At 38.1% G+C, this 18,469-nt stretch overlaps 1 protein-coding gene across 2 annotated transcripts in view; it reads left to right on the top strand.

Annotated features, from left to right (window-relative positions):
• Positions 1 to 18,469, top strand: part of Tomosyn (syntaxin-binding protein tomosyn) — a 1,160,105-nt gene that overhangs the window by 971,229 nt on the left and 170,407 nt on the right. For both annotated transcript variants that reach the window (XM_067137527.2, XM_067137528.2), the window contains exon 17: positions 6,965 to 7,168. In XM_067137527.2, the coding sequence (XP_066993628.2) occupies positions 6,965 to 7,168 (204 nt within the window). The remainder of the gene's footprint in view (positions 1 to 6,964; positions 7,169 to 18,469) is intronic.

The following is an 18,469-nucleotide window of genomic DNA, read 5'->3' as shown; positions in this document are numbered from 1 at the left end:
GTCTTCAAGAGGGTTGCGGGGAATCTGCATTTCCTTCCAGAACCGTGGCACATTGGGTAAAAGCCTACAACGATGGTTGGCAAACTGTGGCGGACATTCATCGGGCATGTCGTCCTACGAGTGAAGAAGACGTGCATGCTCTTGCTGCGTTACTGGACAGTGATCAAAACCAGACAATTCGTGAGCAGTCACTGCAGAATTGTTGCAGAGATTTGACAGGCAGTGGACCGCTTCATTTGCACCATCAACAGAACAGGCTCTGCTAAAGGTATACTACGACTTCCACATTGCTGGCAACGGGTTATACACAATGCTGGTGACTACGTTGAAGGACATTAAAGGTTACTAACATGTAACTCTTTTGTATCCATAGTAAATAAATAGTTGCCAGTATTTAAGTTTCAGCCTTCGTATATACGAGATTACTCTATTCCTTCAAGTTTTGCTCTGGGCTTGAGAGCTAAGCAAGAAAGAAACAAAGTGGGTCAGGGAGCCACATGTTGGCTATTTCAGTAAAGGCATTGGGTTGAACTGACACTGTGGCAATTGAGAGCTGGCATAGGTTCATATCCTCCTAGTGAGCTGTTCTTTGTTGCTAGGAGAGATGTAGACATTACCATACATGGATAGTATCATATTTATTACGATTATTTTTTACACATTCTCTGGAGTTTTGTCCTTGTGGTCAAGGACTAAATAAGAAAGAGATTGAAAATATGCCTAGACACTTTAATGTTTGTCTCTACAAATGAAACAAACTTGAAACAAATACACACAAATCAGTATCGGGTCACTGGCCCTTGTGCTCTATAACTGCTCAAAGTCGATAAGACACAAAAGCATAAAGAGTCTGGAAGAACGCTTCTGTAAGGGGTTGAGCATTATTGTCCACAGTTCTTCCTTTGAATTGAGATGGTGATGGTGTTCCTGCAGAGTCCTTCTCAATAGACCCCAGGCATTCTCAGTGTGGTTCGGGTCAGAATTATTTGAAGGCCAAGGTATTGCCTCGATCCCATGCCTGCGAAGCAAACCTTCACTGAACTACCTTTGAGGTCTGAACTGGATAATTATCCTGCTGGAAGCTGACGTGCTGTCCTTTGGGATAAATTAACTCCAACGCTGGAATCAACCAGAGACTCAAAGGCTATTTGTAAATCTCAACGTTGTGAGTTCCTGGAATTCTCAATAGCATCCTGGTATACCAGCCCCAGCAATGAACACTAAAATGACCACCTCTGTAAGAGTTGACTGGCGTTGAGTTCATGAGATACTCAGATCTGCTCTGCAGCTCACAGGAAAACATGTCATCGCTGAAGACTACATCTTCCCATGTGAAGTTCAACATTCCCTTGGCACACGTAAAGAGATAAATTATTTGGTCCTCAGTCAAATGGAACATACATGTGGCAACATAATTTGGAAAGGAAGACAAACAGCCGAGAGGAAGAGGTTCTCCTCTAGTGCTGCTAGCAGGGCCTAATCTTGGTCTCTAATAGAGATGCATGGACCCACTATAAAATGCTTCTACTTCTTGAGCATGTTCCTGATAATTGGTCCATTATCTCACAGTAATAGTAATTATATTAATTATAATATATTAATTATATTATTATTATTATTATTATTATTATTATTATTATTATTATTATTATTATTATTATTATTATTATTATTATTATTATTATTATTATTATTATTATTACAAATATATTTCTATCAATGGGGTTGATGTCACCAAAAATGATGTAAGAGAAATTACCAGTAAACTAGCCAGCCCATTAAATGATCATTAAACAACCCCCATATAATTTCCAAAACAATTAAACATGATGATAATAACAATGAAAACAATAATAAAAATCTATATATATAAAATAAGAGTTTTGTCTGTACATTGCTCAGAATTTGAAAAGTGCTATTTCTGTATTGGTAATGTCCACAGTAAGAAGAAAATGCATTTTTTACTTTTCCGTAATTTCTGTCTGTCTGTCTGTCTGTCTATCTGTATATGCACGCATCATGAGAAAACGGTTGAAGAGAATTTAATGAAAATCGGAATGTAAAGTCGGGTGATGAACTGCTACAATCTAGGCTATAAATTATTTTCATCACGCTGAGTGAAATGGTAGTTTAGGGGAAGGCCTAAAATTTAATTGTCAAATATTTATTTCATTAGTGGTCGTATCTTCACAAAAATTGGTATGCAAAGTTGTGGAATAGGTCGCTATAATCTAGGCTATCAATAATGTTATTCACACTGAGTGAAATGGTAGTTTAGGGGAAGGCCTGAAATGTAATCTATATATAAAATAAGTGTTTTGCCTGTACATTGCTCAGAATTTGAAATGAATGGTATTTCTGTATCTGTCATGTCCACAGTAACGAGGAAATGCATTTCTTACTTTTCCGTAATGTCTGTCTGTCTGTCTGTCTGTCTGTCTGTCTGTCTGTCTGTCTGTCTGTCTGTCTGTCTGTCTGTCTGTCTGTCTGTCTGTCTGTACACGCATCAATAGAAAACGACTGAAGAGAATTTAATGAAAATCGGTATGTAATATCGGGTGATGAACTACTACAAGCTCGGCTATAAATTATTTTAATCACGCTAAGTGAAATGGTAGTTTAGGGGAAGGCCTGAAATGTAATTCTCAAATAAGTTATTTATGTTATTAGTGGTCGTATCATTAAATCTATATATATAAAATAAGAGTTAGGTCTGTACATTACTCAGAATTTGAAAAGAATGGTATTTCTGTATCGGTCATGTCCACAGTAACAACGAAATGCATTTTTTTACTTTTCCGTAATTTCTGTCTGTCTGTCTGTCTGTCTGTCTGTATGTATGTATGTATGTATGTATGTATGTATGTATGTACACGCATCACGATAAAACGGCTGAAGAGCATTTAATGAAAATCGGTATGTAATGTCAGGTGATGAACCACTGCAATCTAGGCTACAAATTATTTTATTCACACTGAGCGAAATGGTAGTTTAGGGGAAGGTCTGAAATGTAATTCTCAAATAAGTTGTTTATGTTATTAGTGGTCGTATCGATAAATACTACATAACTAACATAACTTTAGTTATGTCGTAAGTTAGTAGTAGTTATGTAAGAAGTTATTAAATTTCTCATCACTTGTCTTATACATTGTTACCGTACCACATATAATCGGAGATATTCATGAATTTGGATTTTTGTTACTAAGTCCATATCAGCGCCGAGTCACGAGAAAATGGGTAAACAGAATTTAGTGAAAATCGGTATGTAAAGTCTGAGAATAAGGAACTACAGTCTACGATATAAATAATTTTGTAAGACACCCTAATATCACAGAGTCGAAAGAAAACTAATGTGAAGGCCTGCAATATAGAAAGCTCATAAACTTTATCAACAATAACATTACATTGACCATTGTTTGTTGAGATGTGCTTTTTGTCTTCTGTTTCCTCTCATCCCCGATAGATAGGATTACTGCAGTGTACCGAATATTTTTTTTAATTTGCTTGACGGCTCACCGACACAGGTAGGTCTTATGACGACGATGGGATAGGAAAGGTCTAGGAAGTGGAAGGAAGCGGCCGTGGCTTTAATTAAGGTACAGTCCCAGCATTTGCCTGTTGTGAAAATGTGAAACCATGGAAAACCATCGTCAGGGCTGCCGACAGTAGGGCTCGAACCCACTATCTCCCGAATACCATCTTCAGGGTTGCCGACAGTGGGGTTCGAATCCACTATCTCCCGGATGCAAGCTCACAGCTGCGCGCCCCTAACTACATGGCAAACTCGCCTGGTCATACCGACTGTAACAGCTTGCCTGTATATTGGTGGGAAGTAGCTGGGGTGTAAGATAACTTTCTTCTTTAGCATGCCATTCCTCTGGTTCATACATTTTTGATATATCTGGTACGTAACACACTGGTTCATCATAGTATTCGAATCCCTACTCTGAGCCACTGATTGGAATGAGTAGTGTGCATATTTAACGGAATAATGACAGAGGATTGTTCACGGCAGTCTGCGACCTGGTTATTCCAGCTCTGGAACTTTGGGCTCTTAGATCGGCACCGTAGTACTGTTCGTTGAAAGTGAGAAAGTGTGCGGTTTCTCATTTGATCGAGTATTTTATATGATAACATTGCTTTCAATCGCTACATTCCTACGGACGTTTTTGTAATGACCTATGTTAAATTCTGTTAGGAAAACCACCAGGTCAGTCTTTCTGAGAATCCCGTAGCGAAGCACGGGTACATCAGCTAGTATCTTTAATAAAGTTAGATATACAATTCAAAGTAGACTTTGACTGCACCAAAGCATGATGTAATGAAAAGTTACCATTAAGGTTGCCAACTGGCCTCATGCCAATGACAGAGCATTGCACTGCACACCTTGTTAGATGGGCAAGGAAAGAGGATGCACCACTGAGCACTTAACTAAGACAAATTATAACCGTAGAGTATTAAAATGTATAAACAGCATTTAAACACAAATATTTGTAAGTTTCTAAACAATTTTCTTTAATTTAAAATAATAAAAAACGTGTGATTTGATAGAATCGGATGGTGTTCTTTCAAGAATGAAACATGCCATTCTTGTTTAATAGTGTAGGTCTTTTCTCTTACAGATATGTGTAGTGTTGTACGTGTTACAATTAGTGTTCGACAGATTGAAGCATTAAAGTTACAGAAAGGATTCTGTATAGATGTTACTTACTTACTTCTGAAGCTAAGTATATTGCTACAGACATTGTTTTAGATATTGCTCTTGTACAGTATAAAAGAGAGGCTCTGGATTAAGCTTTGAGTGTATGAACATTGGAATGCTTTCTCTGGTACAACTATTAAACTTTATTTTTGTCTTAAATTTCCACTGTTTGTTCCTTTGTATTTTCAGCATAAAGTTAAGCTCTATTTCTATAGCCCTTACCCTCCTCACCTGCCCAGTTGTGTGGGTTATTTTTTAAAATGCTGGCATATTAACAAGCTGCTTTTGCTGTGTCAACCCAGACTGCAATGATTGTGTGGGTCTTGCAGAGTGTGTTTCTATTCTGTTGTTGTGATTGGCCAGCAGGTACCAGATCTAGAATTTGTTGGTGCAAAGTGTGATTAGTTACAAGCCATTTAAAATATTTTATTTGTATCATTCTATTGTTTTCAAATCACCCTATTAAGAATGCATTGGTCCTTCTTTTCAATACTAATTAATTATCCACTAATTTAAATGGAATTCATAGTAATATTATTTATTGTCGGACATACCTAATTTTTGCCTTCAGCTACAGAATATCAGTATATTACCAGTCAAGAAAATGCCATCCAAAAGGATGTACCTTACAGAAACTAAGAAGATTTTAAAAGAAGAAATTAACACTTAAAATTACCACCGAACATGCCATTGTCATGTCACTTGTTGGTTGTCTTGGTGTGAATAAATTACTGAAGTAATAACATTGAATTGTCTCTTTGACAAAGATGAATGTAGATATTTTTGCATATGTTGATTAGGGTACTTTTATTTTCCCAATGGCAATCTCAATGAAATTTCAGAAAAATTAAGTATTCTCTTCAATGAAATAATTAAAATATATTCTGAGCAGCAAAACAAATTTGGCTTGGCATGTAATACGCAAGCTTGTCTCTCCCTTTCAGTCACATTCCTTCCACCTTCACCACTGGCTCCAGCCAGTAGAGGCAGCTCTCAGTAGCCACTGAGGAGCAATCTGTCCAGTGTAAGTATGTTCACTAAGTGGAGCCAAACAGACAGGACCAGCTTGGAGTAACTAACTGTATATTTACATACCCAACTTGATATCATTCATAATTTTTTCGGGGAGGCTTTAAGTCGCACCAACACAGATAGGTCGTATGGCGACAATGGGACAGGAAAGGTCTAGGAATGGGAAGGAGGCGGGCGTGGCCTTAAGGTACAGCCCCAGCATTTGCCTGGTGTGAAAATGGGAAACCACAGAAAACCATCTTCAGGGCTGGCGACAGTGGGATTCAAATCCACTAGCTCCCGGATGCAAGCTCACAGCTGCGCACCCCTGACTGTGCAGCCAACTTACCCGGTCGTTCTTCATTTAATATACTGATAGTTTGCTTTTGCTTTTAGACACCTCCATCAAGTCCAAGAAACACATACATACAGACTATATTACATCTCAACTTCAGTTTTCCAAATTGACTGTTCATGAATTTCCTGCACTAGCAGTATTTGGTTTAAAGCCCATCAGTTTGTTTGTTACTTAAGTGGTGTTCCCCAGTCCATTAGTATATTGTCAAATGCACAATTTTTACTATAAATAACAAAAGGACTCTTAACTGCAATCTTTGATTTTACCATATTTTTTCCAACATTTTTAAGACATCGCATAGTGTCACTTACAGATTTAATTTGTATTCAATACTTTGTTGACTGTTTCATGACAATAGTAAGAATTTATACCTAAACATTTTATTACTTCAATAATTTATTCATATCAAGAAAACGTACAAATGCCATGACATTGGAAAACTGTGGCATGTTGGTTGTTAATTTGAAGTGTTAATGTTTTCTTTTTAAATTTTCTCAGTATCTGTAATGTACATCTTTTGGGTAACTTTTATTGACTTGTAATGTACTGATATTTAGGAGCTGAAGATGTTCTCGAAGGAGTATGAAATGTATGTCCTACAGTAAATTGTATGACTATGAATTCCATTTCAAGTCACAAGTCAATACAGAACAGACTAAGAAATTTATTATGTACAATCATTCTTTTGTGTGAAATAATGGGGAAAACTTGCTCAGTAAACAAATGTGCTGGTACCTTTCCAGTCCAGAATATTTCTCTCTTCCAGACTTTGTAATTCTCTAAACATTTTCAGATGGGAATGTGATAGCACATGTGTGTATATACATGTTGTATGTGTTTAATAATTTGTTTTTTTTTCCCCTTATCTTTCAAATTTTGTTGTTGATTTATAGAAACTCCTACAAAGGGCCCCAGCAATAATCGAATGTCTCCTACACTCAGCGGACAGACAGATCAGTTTGGAGATCGGCAGTTTGTTGTTCTCACTTCAGAGAAGCAAGCTCGTGTTGTGGCCTTACCTTCACACAACTGTGTGTACCGACAGCAGTTAGCTGATACAGATTTTGTTGTGAAAGCTGAGATCATCTCGCTCAAAGGTACAGACTTGCCTCTTGTATAGTTCATGTTCACAATAATATGCATTCCATTTGCTGCACTGCTAGAATACATATGATATATCTGATGTGTTGAATTTACAATGCATTAAAAGTTGCACATGATAGCATTTTTAAAATGAGTAAGATGAATGGATTAGATTTGCCTGCAGTAAGATGTACAGTCAGTGACATTAATTTTGCGGCTCGTTTGTTATATGAGCATTAGAAGTAGTTGAACTTTGCTTAGAACAGTTTCCTATGTATCCTGGCATCCTCTTCCTGCTCCTTGATCAGTTAATTCACTGATTTTAGCCAACTCTGCAGCAAACTCTTTTCTTCCATATCCAAAGAACTAAAATGCTACTTAAAGTAGACAGCTGATTACCATGATGGAATTGCAGTAATCATCTCTTGGTATATTTCATTCCTTTTCCATAGAAGGGAAGCTACATTATTAGAGTTATCTATTTAGTACCTGTGTATACTTATATGGGTGTGTTGAGTTCAGGTGTAGTTACTGAGGCGATCTGCCATAGTTCAAAGAAAACATATGTGTAGAAAGAACATGCAGCTCTCAGAAACAGTAATCTGGCAATAAAATGACACCAAAGATGTTTTTTTAAATTATTATTATTATTATTATTATTATTATTATTATTATTATTATTATTATTATTATTATTATTATTATTATTATTATTATTATTATTATTATTATTATTATTATTTTGGAGATTGTTATTTAATGGATTCTAAAAAAATAATTTAATTCATTCTTCAACAAGAGTTATGGTACACAGTTCAAAAAAATTAGGGGAACATGTTTTTGAATGTATGCCATGCTCCACAAAACAATACTTCTCACAGTTGGAGACCTTCAGCATTTATCATAGATTGGCACCTATGTGGCATGCTCCATATAAGTCGACAGAGGTCACGTTGCGGTATCAGGTCCCATTTTTCAATGAGAGCCTGTTCGAGGTCTTGGGGAGTCTGTGGTGGAACAGGACACCCACGAACACTTCTGTCAAGCTTGTCTCACACATGCTCGATTAGATTAAGGTCGGGACTCACTGCTGGCCATTCCATCTCTTGAATGTCCGGTTCTCGCAAGACAGCTCTGGTGATGCGTGCTACATGAGCCCTGGCATTGTCGAGCAGAGGAAGAGTTGACGGCCAACACCGTATTCAGCAACCAACACGTGCTGTAGCAGTATCTGCTCGACATACCCCGCAGTGGTAAGATTACCACGGACAACGACAAGACCCTTACGGCCATCAATACTGATGCCACCCCACATCATTACAGAACCTTGTCCGAATTGGTCGCCTTCCTGGACAATATTTGGCATGTACTGTTCACCACGGCGTCTCCATACACGTTGATATCAATCACGCTGTGCCAGGGGAAATCAGGACTCGTCTGTGAATAACACAGGTCTCCATTGGCGAAGTTGCCAGTTGACGTGGATACGGACAAACAGAAGGCGAGCTGCGTGATGTTGCTGCGTTAAACAGGGCACTCGAACAGGATGTCTGGGTCGTAAAGACACTTCTCTTAACCTGTTCCTTACTTTCTGGTCAGACACCGTGATTCTAGTGACCCTCCTGGGGTCTTGTTGCAGTTCTCTGGCTGTTGTTAAATGACGCTGCAATGCACAGATGGTCAGATATCGGTCATCCTGTGGAGTTGTCATGCGTCCACGACCTTGTCCAACCCTCCTTGTGAACTGGCCTGTCTCATTGTAGTGATTCCACAAGCGTTGAATGACTGACGGAGAGACATTGAGATCCACAGCAACACGATGAAAAGTTCATCCTTCATGGATCAAAGTGACCACCTTTGCGACTTGAACCTCATTGAGATGTCTCATGGCATGTGCTGGTCGACATACAAAATGCTCAAATGACCACAGTAGTCTGTGTACCTCACGACAACTCACGGACGCACCACTATTCAGTTTGTTTTGAGGGGTCACCTGACAGTTTAATGCATGGCTACACCTACAGATGGAGTGCAACTTTGATTTGACATACCCTGAGTAGCGAAGGTTTCAAGGTATGCTGTACGACCATTGGAACCCCATCTACCAAATTAATGTTCACATACCAGATGTTACAAAACATGTTCCCCTAAGTTTTTTTGAACTGTGTATTTAAGAGTACTGTGCTGGTAAGGTAGGCTATTGGGAATTACTTAGGTAAAACAATTTGTGTGGCTTTTTCAAGACATGTTGAAACTTCAATCAATCAATCAATCAATCAATCAATCAATCAATCAATCAATCACCACCGGTCTGCATCTAGGGCAGTCAAGTAGGTGGCATGTTCCTTATCTGTTGCTTACATAGTCTTCTCTTAGATTATTTCAAAGAATTTGGAAATTTACCTTTATATTCTTCAAATTTTATATACACACACTGAATATTTTATCAAAATCATCTCTAAACTACATGAGTGAAGGAATGCACGAGTTTCTTACCATTTCAGTGGTTGGAGACAATGACACTATGTAATGGCAAGTGTTGACATCTCAGTTTGAATTTGCATGGAATATCATTAGTTGTGATTCAGGCTTTCATGTTCTGGATTATTCATTTTGTACTAGTAATATAAAATGGTACGGTTTGTACGACTTCTGAGGTTTCGTTATGCATTGCATCCTCGGCTGCATATCGCAACTACATTGATAATGCTAAAAGATTTGTTTGCTGAATCACAATTTTGAAACATGGTATAGTACCTCTACTTCTCTCTAGATAGTTGATTGTCTAATGAGTGTGAATAAAACCTGGCTGTACTTGCTGTCATGGCATGACAGTATGCTGACTGCATGATAAGAGGATAAGTAAATGTATAGATGTGAAATTTTAAGACGTGATGTGACTTGAGTCTGGCAAGCAAGTGATATACCAGAAACAAGGTAGTATGCCATAAGAATAGATAGATTAGTAAAAACCTGAAATATTATGGGTAATAATATGAACTAGACCTATTGTATGATTTTTATGCAATGTGATATCAAGCATGAGTTTTGATCGTGTACCTATGAAAATATTAAGTCAGCCATTATAAGTGAGCACCTGCTTAGCTTGGTTAGATGATTTCTCCTTGTGCTCAGGAATGAGGGATCAAATCCTGGTGCAGTCACTTGACAGTATGAGATGTTGGTAGATCAAATAGCTGATTAAAATAAATTCAGAACACATTTCTGGCACTCTGGTATCTTTTAGAACCAATAGCAGTTGAAGAAATGTTAAACATTAAGAGGAACATCATCCATTTGGAACTGATGGACATACTAAATCATTGTACTGTATATGTTCTGGACTCCAAATCCACATAATGAAAACATGTTGAGACAAGAAAAATGAGGAATTTTCCTAGATATTTAATGCCTGGCACTTAATTTGATTACATACTTATGAAATGATTTGAATTCCTGTGTATTTTCATTGCTTCCCTTATGATTCTTACCTGATTGCATCATGGAACAAGTTTGGTTAATACTGGCTATCCTTGAGTTGATAATATTATTTTACTTGTGTAGCCACAATACATTTGGGCAACATCTGCAATTTGTGTGGGGAGTTATGTTGGTTTGTTTAACGTACACATTGCTGAGGTTTAACACTTTCCACACTGCTTATTTTTAGTTGTGCATGGTATGAGAATACTGGAATTTTTTTAATTGTTGCTATATTCAGGTTTTTATTGAAATATTTCAAAATTAATCACTACCATTTGCTTCTGTTCAAGTTAATGAATCCTATTTTCTCTTTCCAATGAGCTAGGCCTATTTTAAATATAATATTAGGAACCTTCTCAAAATAATTTTTGAAAAAATGTTTTCAAAAATCAAAAACACCATTATTGCTTGTGTAGGAAAGTTAATAACATAAATAAGAAATAGGGAAAGATAAACTATATTACATGGTTACAATAGATCATAAGCATCCACAAGGAATTGAAATTTTTGGAAGCACTCAGGAAGATGCAGATCACATCACACAACTCACACATCAATTTCCTCTCTTTTCATACCCTAAGACTAGTGTTCTTTTTTTTTCCTGCATCTGAACAGACCTTACACACTCCAGTTGACCTTTTCTTCTTCTCTCTGCTGAGTGTCTTGGATGGGAAAAGCTTTGTTGTCACCTGTGGCAAAAGATGGGTGTGGTAAAGTACTCTCTCCTTCTGCTGCAGCACTGTCAACAAGAGAAAATGGCACCATCTTTATGAAGTCTGCACATACCTAAATTCCATTTTCAGTTATAATTTTCCTCTTCTGAATCACTATCTTCCGTTTGTGATCCACAATTGATCAGAATCTCTGCAATGTCATTGCTGGCAGCCATTTTATTCACAGAGTTCTACCTGACAGCGACCATTTACTACATCTGGTTAATTAATTTGCAATAGGTCTTGCAGCGTCAGAAAAATTCAAGTATAGTGCCATTCCAAGCTTTTAGTTCAAGAAATCCTGTCTAGAACAGAATTTTCAGAAACACTTTGTAATTTTTAAGTACTTGAAACCCTACACCACACGATGAATGAGTGGCATTCATTTAAACTAAAATCTTGCCATAATACAAACAGTTAAATGTGGAAATGAACAGCACTCTGGCTTCACATGCATGGGAATGTTAGCGGATTCGATTGGTGTTCAGGTATAGAGGGGAAAGTGTTAACACTGCAGTATTTGCAGGGGTGATTGTTACATCACTACTTGTCTGGGTGACATAAGCTTATGTTCAGTAGTGTAACACTTTGTTATTATAAGTGGATTAAAGGTTACAAAAGTGTTACAAAATGGTATTATCAGTAGTTTACAGGGCATTAAATTTTAGTTTCAAAGCTGTGGGGAGCAATGTAAACCAATAATTGATATCCAGTGTTCAATATTGGGTCTGCTATTTGCATACCAATGTCATGAGGGCTGTTGACTTACTTGATTTATTTCCTGTTGCTCCCTCTGGAGCATAGGCCTTGGCAAAATTTCTCCACACAGTATGGTTCCTGGCCAGTTTCTTAACTTCACTTCAGGTCTTGTCCACCTCTGCAATTTCCTTTTCGATCGTGCTCTTCCAGGTCTTTTTGGGCCAACCTCGCTTTCTGGTGCCTTGAGGGTTTCAGTCCAGCGTGGCCCTCTCAACAGCTCCATCCAGCTTCCTTAATGTGCACCTGATCCAGTTCCATTTCCTCTCCTTGATCTGGATGTCAGTCAGCTGCTGATTGGTCATGGTCCAAAGATCTTCATTTGAGATTATGTCCGGCCACCTCACATTTGTTATGCGATGCAGACATCTATTAATGAACACCTGCAGCTGGTTTTATAACTTCCCATGTTTCACAGCCGTTTAGAAGAATCAACTTTACATTGCTGTTGAGGAGGCGAAGCTTAGTCTTCCTGGAGATGTTTCTTTTCTTCCACACGGGATAAAAATGGACAAACGCACCATTTGCCTTCCAGATACGGCTTCGTACATCTTCCTCTGCTCCCCCATCCATTGTAACTTCCAACGTAGAGGAAGGTTTCAACTCACTCAATTTCCTTTCCATTGACTGTCAAGCTGGTCATGACATCCTAATTAATGCTCATCTCTTTAGTCTTGTTTGTGTTGATCATGAGACCTGCACGTTCCTCTTCCTTCTGCAACCTACTCAGTTTGTTCTCTATGTCCCGGTACCTCTGCCATAAAGCAAATATCGTCTGCGAAGTCAAGATCTTCAAGCCTGTCTCTCATCTCCCATTGAACATCCCACTTCTCTCCTCCCATTACCCTCTTCATCACACTATCCAGAACTAGCAGGAACAGAGTGGGAGAAAGAACACACCCATGTCTCACTCCAGACTTGATGTTTATCTCTTCTTTTAGTTTCCCTTCATGAAGAACCTGACACTCATACCCCTTGTACATCTATTTCATCATCTTGATGATCTGTGATGGGATTCTGTATTCCTCGAGGGTCTTCCACATGAATGAGGGCTGTTGCTTTAGAGACAAGGTCCTTCAGGTTGCTTGCGAGGATAGATCTCCAGTTTAATGGTATAAATGTTTCTCATGGTAACAAGTGCGTAAATCTTAACTCCATCCTTAGTAGGCTTATTTGGAGTGAATTGTTTGAACTGAAAATACTACTAGCTGTTCATCTATGCACAATATTCACTATGTGTGTAGCACTTTTGACAATTGAGTGTAAACATAAGTATTTCCCAACTTATTAAATCTCCTTCATTTATCCCTGTTATGCAAACTGCACATTAGGAAAGTGAATCATGGCTGACTCATTGTTAGACTAATAAACAGCTTCACAGCCAATGCTGAATTTCATATCCCAAAACTCTTTCATATTTCTTCAATCTGATTTTAAGATTCCTGCTAAGCAGAAGGTGATATAGATGTTGATTCCCATAGGGAGTCTGGTATTAAGCAGAAGGTGTCAAGGAGAGTTCTAAATTTCGTAGTCCATTAGTCTTGCATCTTGGTCCCATTTATACTTGTGCCTGATCAGATTCATGTAATTTTAGTGGCCTTAGTTTTCAAGTTAATGGTAGCATTGATGATCTGGCACTTAAAACACTGTGCATACAACATTGGGACCTGGAATCTGAAGAACTATATTATCTTTATACCACTTCGTTCCATCCTTAGCCAGGAAAAGAATAATCTTTTGATCTCTTTCTTTGAATCTTTTTGTCTTTGTCATCACTACCCTGTTTATTTTCAGTGCTTACCTCTCCATTTGCACTGGAACTTACTCTTGAGTCACACTCCTCATTGTTTTCTTCCACAATAAATTCCTCCTCCTCCTTATCATCATCAACATCATCTGTTTGATCATAATCATCATCCAATAGGACCTTTTTCTCGCCACGTACTAATTACTTTATTTCTCATTGTTTACACAAGAAATAAAGTATAATCACACAGTGGGAATTTTCATAATAGAAAAAGCGGTTTCCATAAGAATTTGACAGAATAATTTATATTACTTAGCTGAACAAAATTACACCAAGCAGTGAGGTCACATCACTTACTGAAACAAAAACATGGGATACCTGCCTTTTACAATTTCTAATAACGGCAGGAGGAATTTTCTACTCTTCATAAACATGCATGTTACACAGAAACAGATATAAAAACTTGTGTTTACTCAAAAATAAGACTGTCTTGATTTTAAGACCCTCCAAGTTTTGAGGGCAAGTTTTAGAAAAATAAATGTATATGCAAATATTAGATCTGTAAATGTACTTATTAAACAGGCTTGAGAAAAACATTTCTTGAGAATTTTGTTGTTACTGTGCATGCCATTATGTGTTGGCCAAGGACAAAATTTCCCCATTCAGATGTTTTTGAAATAGTGTCATCAGCAGGGAGGGGATGAGAATTTGATGCTCACACACAAGCAGCTTCTACCTTTCTGTCTGCTACCTCCTTTACTCTTACTAGTAAAGCAGGTCCTGGGTCAAAACAGCAGCATCTTTGAGTAACTGTTTCTTTACTTTACTGTATTTGTCAGTGTTATTGATAAAATTAATCGAAGAAAGAGTTTCACTGTGGAGTCTAAGCTAGATGTTTTGAAATTCACTGAAAAAAAAAAAAAGTGTATGGGCTGCAAGCCTAGAGTATTCGGTACAAATGAACATAGTTCATTACTGGAGAAATTAATGATGCTGAATATGATGATGATGATGATGATGATGATGATGATGATGAAAGAAGCAATGACTCTGAGTAAACAACTGTGCTCCTGGTAATTACAGTATTTTTCTGCATTGTTATTGAAGTAATTGGTTAGAACTAAATTCCTAATGTGTTCATTACTGTTTTCAGACATACCAGTACAAATAGTTAGTGTTAAATAAAAGATTAGTTTAATATACCATAATGTTCATGAACACCTTGAAAGACTAGAGATAGCAAGTTCATATTCACCGGACGTGTTCATTTGTATGTTCTGCAGAAACGATTAGTATTTCAGTCACCTCACTCCTGCATGTGCCCTATTGCGTAGTAGGAACTGGGTCCTCCATGGGCACTGATAACTTGTTCCATGCGTGATGGCATCGACGTGTATAAGGCGCGAATGGCGTCCTGGGGTATAGCCATCTATGCTGGTTCCACAGTTCATCTTTGGTAGTTGGCATTGAGTCACATCGCTGCACCCGTCGTTTCAGCATATCCCACACATTTTCAATTGGCGACAAGTCCGGTGATCGGGCGGGCCAGGGCAACAGTCTGCCACCCTGTGACAACAAGAAGGCACGTGTTCGTGCAGCAACATGTAGTCACACATTGTCCTGATGAAATATGGTGTCTGGGGTGTCGTGCAGAAAGGGTATGGCTACGGGTCGCAGGATGTAATTCATGTAGGTCAAACTGGTCACAGTGCCTGTGATTTGTGATTGTACCCAATTGCACCCCACACCATAAAGCCTTGAGTTGGCGCTGTATGTCTAGTGTGAATGCAGTCAATGTGAAGCCTCAAGGTAGGTAGAGTATATTATATAGGTCATTCCTACTCACAACGTTCTCATTGGTCGACCGCGCATGACGTAGACTTCAGGGCTAGGAGTGTACGCCTGCATTTGCCTGCATGCAGCGTAAACATTGATAATTAAGAAAAATAAGTTCAATTTTTTATATGCAATTAAAAGGTTCCCTTTATTAAAATAAAATTGTACTTTACATACCTCCTGCAATCAGTCGTTTATGATACTGTAGATAAATAATTGAAGAAACTCTGAATAATTACATCTTAAAAGCCGACTGTAATTTCAGTACATACATAGAAATACTGTAATAGTTGTTGGTTTAATTGTATTTAGAACTCATGTATTGATGACTTAGTTGTTGAAGAAGCTGAAGCTGCCTACGGTCGACTCTTCTTCGCTAAATGCTTCTTCATAACATCTATTTAATGGTCTTTTTTTGTTGAGGTTAGGTATTCTAATGAAAGTCCTAGTTTTGATACAGAGTCATAATATTTTCGTCAAGTTCGGAAAATTGTGATTTAATTTTAGAAGTTAAAATCTGCTTCACTCTTTCACATTTATAAATGTTTAAATGTGAAAACTGTCAAACAGTACCTTAAACTGCATAATTTTTTGACATCATTCTTAGGCTGGACGAGTAAGGACTTCCTCTGAAATAATTGATAACCAGTCATGAGGCACTTCTTGTAGTAACGCAAACATTTCACTTTTATCACCCAAGCTGTGTCCAGCTCTATGGCTAAATGGTCCAGGAGGGTTTGATTTCCTCCTGGGTTGGGGATATTAACTTTCATAAGTTAATTCCTATTGCTTGGGGTTGGCTGTTTGTGCCGTCTCCAATATTAGAATTCATCTTAGGTAGGGTCCAATCCTCGCAGACGCGCAGGTCACTTATAGACCTGTACGAGTCTTCTCCGGAGACCTAACGTAATTAGTTACCCAAGCTTTCATCTACAGAACAACATTTCAATGCCAGGTAGCCTGCAAGATATTTAATTGCATCCTAGTTTATGCCTTCAATTTCGAAGTTCTGGCTCAAGTCTTCCATCCTTAACAACTCTGTCATTTCTTGTGGTTCATCTATGGATCAAGTTTTCAAGGGCCACTCAACATCTATGCATAATTTATTGCTTACAAAGTTCAAGAAATCATCTTCATTATGAGGATGAAAACTACCTGTATCACTCGGGAAAGGATTATTTTCAGCTTCCACTGACACACTATCAATCAGTCACTACTGACCTGCACTTAAGGCAGTCGCGCAGGTGGCAGATTCCCCATCTGTTGTTTTCCTAGCCTCTTCTTAAACTATTTCAAAGAAATTGGAAATTTATTGAACATCTCCCTTGGTAAGTTATTCCAGTCCCTAACTCCGCTTCCTATAAATGAATATTTTCCCCAATTTGTCCTCTTGAGTTCCAGCTTTATCTTCGTATTGTGATCTTTCATACTTTCAAAGACACCACTCAAATTTATTCATCTACTAATGTCATTCCATGCCATCTCTCCACTAACAGCTCGGAACATACCACTTACATACCAATGTAGTTGGTCCATTATTGGACATTATGAATTTTCCAGCTAACTCATTCCTGGTTGCCGGCGTTTTGCCCCAGTGTGTTAAGTTGGGGTCATCAGTTGGTAAATAGCACACCTACCAAGATGCATGGCTAGTGCATATCATGGAGGCCACTGCGTAGGCTAATTAGAGCCACCGGCAGTGCCAATACACTATGAGAGACTTTGTCTCATTTCCAAAACTTGATGCCTGCATAGCCATAAAAATTTACTCATTCAGGACAAATATTTCAGATTCCCTATGGGAATCAACATCTATATCAACATACCACTCAGTCATGCAGCTTGTCTCCTTTCTCCCAAGTCTTTCCAGCCCAAACTTTGCAACATGTTTGTAACGCTACTCTTTTGTCGGAAATCACCCAGAGCAAAATGAGCTGTTTTTCCAGTTCTTGAATCAAGTAATCCTGGTGACGGTCCCATACACTGGAACCATACTCATTGGAGTCTTACCAGAGATTTATATGCTCCCTCCTTTACATCCTTTCTACAACCCCTAAGTACCCTCATAACCATGTGCAGAGATCTATCTATACTCTTTATTTACAATCCCATTTATGTGATTACCCCAATGAAGATCTTGCCTTATATTAACACCTAGGTCAATGATTCACATCAGGAAATTTCACCCCATCAATGCAGTAATGAAAACTGAGAGGACTTTTCCTATTTATGAAACTCACTACCTGACTTTTAACCCCGTTGATCATCATACCATTGCCTGCTGTCCATCTCGCAACATTATCAAAGATCTAAGAAATATTAACTTCTGGAGAGAGGGATTTTATTACTGCCCACGAGTAACAGAAGTTGGGTTCTGTTACGAACTTCAAAAGGGAACTGATTGCTATAGAAAGCTCTCAGGCCATGGACACGTGGAAACAAATTCTCCAAGCAAACTTGGTTTAGTCTGGCAGTTAAAATATAAGATACACTTGCAATGTTCATGTCTTCAAAAAGTCCCGAGAGAGAGTTTATAGAAATTATGAACCACTTCTGAAACGAAGTAAAGTTTTACGTTTACCAACTCTCACATGCATAATCACCTCCAGAAAGTGTATCAGAGTATTTTCCTGGCTCCTTAAGTTTAAGCCATATCCACTTCTAACAGAGTCTGTTCATATTTAGGTGGACTGGAGTTTAACACTTTGAAGTTGTCATTGACTAGCTTGATGAAGTTGCTTTCAACTTCCTTGTTTAATGTATACTGCACTGCCAGAGCT

The sequence above is a fragment of the Anabrus simplex genome, chromosome 1, assembly GCF_040414725.1.
Source record: "Anabrus simplex isolate iqAnaSimp1 chromosome 1, ASM4041472v1, whole genome shotgun sequence".
In the NCBI taxonomy this organism is placed as follows: Eukaryota; Metazoa; Arthropoda; class Insecta; order Orthoptera; family Tettigoniidae; genus Anabrus; species Anabrus simplex.
Note: the sequence above shows the minus strand (reverse complement) of the source record. Positions and strands in the feature narration are given on the sequence as shown.